This window comes from Papaver somniferum, chromosome 5 (assembly GCF_003573695.1).
Source record: "Papaver somniferum cultivar HN1 chromosome 5, ASM357369v1, whole genome shotgun sequence".
Taxonomy (NCBI): Eukaryota; Viridiplantae; Streptophyta; class Magnoliopsida; order Ranunculales; family Papaveraceae; genus Papaver; species Papaver somniferum.
In genome coordinates, this window is record NC_039362.1 from 57743057 (window position 1) to 57750122 (window position 7066).

At 42.3% G+C, this 7066-nt stretch overlaps 1 protein-coding gene across 1 annotated transcript; it reads right to left on the reverse strand.

Moving 5' to 3' along the window:
* Positions 1 to 4286: 4286 nt before the first annotated feature.
* Positions 4287 to 5333, reverse strand: LOC113277441. Its single transcript, XM_026526539.1, has 2 exons — positions 5214 to 5333; positions 4287 to 5103 (listed from the first exon to the last, which is right to left on the reverse strand). Exon 2 carries the CDS (start codon positions 5083 to 5085, stop codon positions 4426 to 4428), a length of 660 nt encoding a protein of 219 aa, XP_026382324.1. The 5' UTR covers positions 5086 to 5103; positions 5214 to 5333; the 3' UTR covers positions 4287 to 4425.
* Between the last annotated feature and the right edge of the window lie 1733 nt (positions 5334 to 7066).

Here is a 7066-nt window from a genome sequence, read left to right on the forward strand (position 1 = left end):
AATAATCGGAAGTTAAATTAGTTACCAAAACTTCCGAATATACCACACAAATCATTGTCATTTGAACTTGTCTAACTTAGTTACCCAAACAAATTTCCGAATGTACAACAAAAATCATTGTCATTTATCTGCTCTTCTTTACTTTACGACCGTGACTACCTCCCAGTCCTGCACGACCACGGGTTTGAGCACCTTCAGTTTGAGCACCTTCAGTTGGAGCAGCTTCAGTTGGAGCAGCTTCAGCGCTCGATGAAGCTCGAGTTCTTTTACCCGTCTTTGATACTGCCACCTTGGGCTGATGCCTCTTCGTGACTTTCTCCCCAAACTGGGCAGCATAATCTTCGTTATCCATATTATCAACTAGATCTCTAGCCTCTTTGATCTTCTCAGCTGGCATGGGATCTCCGCTCTTCAAGCATGCAGTTAACATTTTGGAAACACGCTTGAACCTATTCACCTGTTTTTTATACGTAATGACATAACATCAAACGGTAATTACCTAAGATTTATAGGAATAATATAAAATGAACAAAAATATAAGAACACGCACCAGTCTATCATAACCAGCTGGTTTGTCTTTGATGATACAATTATAACTTGAACCCGCCGCAGTAGTGTTGGATTTGATTTCACGGATAACCAAAGGATGTGATACCTTGTTATACCAACTCATATAGTCTGGAGAATTTTCATCACCTCGGATGGTTCGTCTACCAGTGTCGATAATGAAGTCATTCCTCTTATCCCAGTTATCAAGAACAGTAGGTGGGCCTGTGTGAACAATCGTGAGATTGTCACCACTAGAAGAACACAACTCCAACTCCAATTTGTAGTAATCCCCCATTTTCTCCAGAGGTTGATGTTGTATATACCCGTGTTGTCGCATCACCCTAGAGGGGTTATACATCACATATCCTGTGGGGTGCCACAATGGTCCAAAATAAAGGGACAAGTCCGACCGAACATTTATATGCCCACTGACTCGATCTTCCTTGTATGGATCAAAGCATACGTCTGAGGCCTTCAATTGGTCCAAAATCTCCCTCATGCGAATCAACTGCTGCTCCTTTGTCCTAGAACGGTTGTCTTCAAATATATACTTTGTTCCTCTAGGAGTACCTTTGCACCACCCCGGGTTCTCTCCGGCCAACTTCAGGATAGGGAAGTGGTCATAGATCCATGCCTATATACATAAGAAACCAAGTTTTAGTAAATAGATTGTGTATATTCGGTAGTAATTTCCAAACATAATTTCCGATTATATATAATCGGAAACAAAACTGAGTAGCTATCCACCGAATAACAACATTCGAAAATATATATGGATCATTTCCTACCGAATATGCGTCATTTGGAGTTCAGTAACCTATAGCTTTTCTGGCCTGTATATTCGGTTCTAATATCAAAGAATATTTCCGATTGTATATAATCGGAAAACAATAAGTACCTAGCCACCGAATAACCAACATTCGGAAAATAAGATGGATCAATTCCTACCGAATATGCGTCATTTGGAGTTCAGTAACCTATAGCTTTTCTGGCCTGTATATTCGGTTCTAATATCAAAGAATATTTCATTGTATATAATCGGAAAACAAAGTAAGTACTTAACCACCGAATAACCAACATTCGGGAAAAGAGATGGATAATTTCCTACCGAATATGCGTCATTTGGAGTTATGGATATGCATCATATGTATTGTCTACTGAATAACTATAGAGTGAGTTATAGAGTTAAAGAAAAAACCTGCAATAGAGCCACATTCCCGGCAACTTGGCAGGTTCCTAGCCTCGAAGCCTTTCTCAACTCTTCCATCAAGAATGCTAGGCATGCCGTGCCCCAAGAATAGTCACCGACTTCATGGAGAGGATCCAAAAGTTGTATAAGGTTGGCGTCGATCCGGTTGCCAGAAGTATTGGGGAATATGACACATCCCAATACACAAAGGAGATATGCGGTGGCAGCGTGGTTCACTTGCTCATCAGTTAACGTTCCATTCTTTTCCTTCTCCAAGGTGCCTCGAAACATATTCATCAAAGCTGTAATGTTGATCTGTCTTGTTCTGTAACTTGCATGCCTCCTAAACTCTGCTGTTGTTGTCTCTTCATCCCAACCTAAGCACTTGTTAGTTAGAGAATAAAGTTGTGCCCAACTTAACTGCTTTGTGTAGTTAAACTTCACAGCTGTGCCTTGGTCGGGAAGGTTAAGAATCTTCACAACATCATCCGGGGTGATCGTCATCTCCCCAAACGGCATATGGAAAGTATCGGTCTCAGGATACATTCTCTCCACGAACGCCGATATGGCCACACGACCATGTTCCAACAATGAATTCTCAGCGGCATTAGCTAACCCCGAGTTGGCAACAATTGTCTTGAACCTTTCACATTCACCGGATAAAGGCCACACAAGCATTTTTGTTGGTGCGATGGTAGGTTTGAGTAGACGGACCGCATCTTGATGATCCTATTAATACAAGTATTACGATATAACACATATACAATACATTAATAAAAAATAGTAATTTTATTACCTCGGTTTCATATATTTCTCTGGCCATGAGTCTTTGTATCCAAATAGCAATTTTCCTCCATCCGCTGGTAGTCCAAGGGTTGTGCCTGCTGGAATACCCTTCTTCTTCAAGTGCTGAGGGACAAGATGTGATGCTTTCTTAGCAATATCCTTCCTTACAACATCTTTTCCTTTTTTGGCTTTTTGGGTACCACTTGGTTGTCCTTCTTCTTCTACTCTTGCTACTGGATCAACTGGTTCAACACTTGGTCCTGCACTTTGTTGAGCGGCTTGTTCAACACTTGGTCGCACCCCTTGTTCACTGCCTTGTTGTTCAACAGTTGGTTGCACTCCTTGTTGACTGCTTTGTTCTTGTTCGCTTTGTTGAGCACCTGAATTATCTTTGGCACTCCTTTCCCTCCTAGCACTAGCTGTCACTTTCTTCCTCCCTTAACGACTTTGTCTAAACAACAAAGAAAGGAACAATATTTACAAACTATACAATCGGAAGACAAAGTATGGAAATATAACCCGAATGTACACATTCGGACGTAAGAAGACACATATTGTTCCCGAATACAAAACAATCGGAAGCTAACTAAACATATTTGCAACCGAATATACATCAATTGGAGTTCAGAAGCTGTAAATTTTTCATCCTACACAATCGGAAGAAAAAGTGCACCTCTATAACCCGAATGTACAAATTCGGAAGTAAGAAGACACATATTTTTTCCGAATGAAAAACAATCGGAATATAACTAAACACGTTTACAACCGAATATTCATCAACTGGAGTTCAGAAACTCTAAAATTTTATCCTACACAATCGGAGGTATAAAACATTATATTGTCTTCCGAATAAATACTGGCCCCAAAATGGGATTTTTCCTATATCATAAATTTTGAGATTTTTTCAATATATACATTCTGTAGTGAGTGTTCTTCCGAATACTTTGTGTCTACTTAAATATATTCGGTAGCCAAAAAATTCATTAAACTACCGATTATTAGCAGTTTGTATCCAGGAAGATATAGCCACCAATATTCGGCAGATAATCATCAAATCTTTCTCCCGAATACTGTCGATGTTCTTGAAAAATGAAGAACACGACTACATTCGGAAGTAAATGAGCATGCATATCGTCCGAATCTGGATAAATAACCAAAAACCCTAGAAATTTTTTTTCTCGATTCGACGAATTAAAGCGAAATAAACCCCAAAAATGATAGATTCTTACCTAATTGGGGCCATTTGAAGTTGACGAAGTGTTTGAGTCTCGGAATCGCCACCACCGACTACATTGCCGGGTACTTGTTCTTCGCGTTCTTCGCGTTCTTCTTCATTTGCAGCAAGAATTTCTTTATTTCTTGCTAAAATTCCAATGTTTGGATCGATACCCCGAGCAACATTTTTGGTTCTAGGTCTGTGGGTTTCATTTCTCTTATCCATTGTTTTATAATCGAATCGACGATGTTTTGATTTTACGATTCGCGGCGATGTTTCGGTTGAACGAGGAAATTTTTTTTTCTTCCACAATCGGAAGATAATATGAAACTGGAAGAAGAAGAGTTGAAATGAGTAGAATTGTTTTTGATTTGGTTTTTATACAGTTTTACCAGAAGGGCATTTATGTAACTTCAATATCATATAGGGTACCCCTTAACTAGAGTCTTTGGCTGGGTATAAATTGATGGCCCCTAAATCATTTGGGATGGCCCCTAAAAACGCCAGGCTATTTAAAGCTTACACCTCATTAAAATGCAAACCATGTCCAGAAAACGAGGAGAAAATCATAACACAAATCCCAAAGGTTACAACAGTACAAGGAGAAGAAACAACACCCAAAGAAAAAGTCCCAAGAAGACACTCAAGGATCAGCTTGCCCTGATAATTCCGCCTCAGCCTCAGCCTACAATTGTCGTTCCGTCTCTAATGTCTTTTTGGCCTGGGAAAGCCCCCCAGCCACTGTAATAGATTCCTGAATCAAGCGGTCCCAAGTCACCTTCAACTCGTCAATAGTAGCTCTCACAGCAACAATCCTTTCCTTGAGACTAGCGATAATGCTTGGTAGCTGAGTCCGGCGTGAATTTGCTTTAATCTCCGCCTCTTGCCAAAGAACATCCAACCACCCAACGTTAAACTTCATACTTGTGGCGTTGTTAATCACTCGACGCCAACTCCACAGCTGGCCGGCAGAGGGTTGATCACTAGCATCAACCAACTCGCCTACCGCATCCAAGATGCTCAGAGTATAAGAACAAAATGATATTGGCATCAGGAAAAACTGCGTCCGAGCCAATGTGACCATGTTGAGTGGAAATCTGAGCGTACAAGGCTTCATATCGGGGAGGAACCCAAAACCCATACACCGAGACATAGTCCTCTCCATCCCGAATGGAGTCTCGCTCCATGGCTCTGCCCTCGATAAGGAATACAGGCGGAGTAATGCGGTCGCCACCAACCAAAGGAACTGACTGGGTGGCCTGTCGAATAGGGCTTGTCTGGGGGCGCCCTTGAACTTTATTCCTCTTGTCCCTCTCATTACCTTCTCTAGCGTCAGTGCGACCATGCTTTGGCATGACTCGTTCTTGTGCAGTAAAGCATGAATCATCTTTAAAGTTAATAATGATAAAAAAAAAAGAGAGGAGAAGAGGGCCAGTCAAGTAACAAGGATAAGGGCGCCGGACACCAACTTACGTGAATAAATGGAAGAGAACGAGAACTAGCAGTGCCTTGATGGGTTGAAGCAGAAACTGACGAAGAGGAACTCGCGCTAGAAGCACCGTGACTAGTTCGGTGGCGATTTCGGCTCTCTGAAAGAAACCAATGAGCAAAAGAAATCAACACTCACCTCATTCACCCAACCATATACATATAGAGGGGGATGTTAATTAATGGGATAAATGGCAAACAACGGACACGTGTCTGGATAAAAGATCAAATACCAGATTTCTCCAGGTGTGGGTCAACCTGCTGACCGAGTAAAGTAACAGGATGAGAGGGAAAGCTTGAGATAGCACTGGCAACATAATAGGGCGTATTGTTCTTGGTGGAGCGCCCTCTGAGAAAGGCCACAACCCTATTCGAGAGAGATTTACGGGGAGGAGACCGAGGAAAGCGTGGAATACACTATGCCCGAATCCCGGCGTCTCCGCCTGTCAGCGAACCTCTGTGGTAATTCGTTCACATTAATCCCGAACCACTCATGAGCAAAGTATTTTAGTGGGCCATGCGGGGAACATTTTGCTAAGATGAAATTCAACATAATGAACACAAGGAAAAAATAAAATGTAGGAGATTCAAAATAAAAAATAAAAAATAAAAAAAAGGGAGATAATATGGGTGCCTCATTTTCTTGGGGCAAGGAGCCGCATAAATTACGAACAGCGTCTTGAAGCTTCGAGACCATTGGAGGCTTCCCTTTAGCCTTACTATGGAAGGGAGGAGCGTCTAGACGTTTGTTTTTGGCGCTAGAAGAGAGTCCATGAGAACGCATGACCTCCACGGGCAATCTGATGCGACCTAGACAATAAAGCTCCTTCGATTCAGGCGGGGGACCGCCACGTCACCCGCCGCCAAGGCTTGATGAAGATTTTCAAGTTCCTTAATCCACTGCATATACCACTTATGAGTAACCTTTAGCTCTCGGTCGAGTTGCGGAAATTTTAGTGGGTTGAATGGCGGACGACAAAAGCGCAACCTGCTATCCCTGAAAAGAAAATGCATAAAGATTTCTTCCAGTAACTGAGGATCTGCTACACAAGCTGGGGTAAGGTAAGAACTGGTTCCTTGATCAAATCCTGCCTGACGAGCAACCCTATTGAGATTATAAGCCTCGGCGAAAAATTCGCCTTTATAAAAGCCAGAGAGATATCTCGGGGTCACCGGGCCACAAAGTTACAAGCGTCAGCAGCAGGAACGTCTATTCGAGTATCCAAAAAATCTTCAAGAAATAGGGAAACGAACCGATGAGAATCTTCCCCGCATTCACCATCATGATATGGACGAAAAGTAAAATGTCCCAAATGATCCAATAGAGGAGCCAGGCGGACTGACTCCTTAGCAAGGGCAAAATCGTACAAAGCGGTTCGAGGATAGGAAATAGGTTAAGAAATAACCTGTTCTCTACCATCCTCGGTAGTAACAATTCGCTCTCCTTCGAGTTCTAGGCCATTCACCTCCGACATATAATCGCGATAATCCTCCCAAGACCACATTTGAATAAAATTCGCCGGAAGATAAATCTCAACTGTGAAAGAGGCGTCATTCGCCTTCTGGATATCGCCTACTAACAAATCCAAATGATATATACAAACCGCCAAGGAACATGGGAGCCAAAGGGAAAGATATTCCGCGCGACATCAGTACCGCCATAATCATTGATTCATCCCTAACGGCGTCAATTGGAGAATGCTTGGAAATCTCATGAGACAACTAGTAGGACAGGAAAGCTGCCAACTCATGGTGGTCCGTAAAACCAGTAGGAGGAGTTGGGGGTTCCCACCAGATTCTCCCACCAAACGAGGCGCCCACATCTTGACTCACATGCT

Excerpts from the sequence above, each read along its gene's own strand:
- LOC113277441 (XM_026526539.1), bottom strand. The coding sequence starts at position 5,085 with ATGGTCGCACTGACGCTAGAGAAGGTAATGAGAGGGACAAGAGGAATA.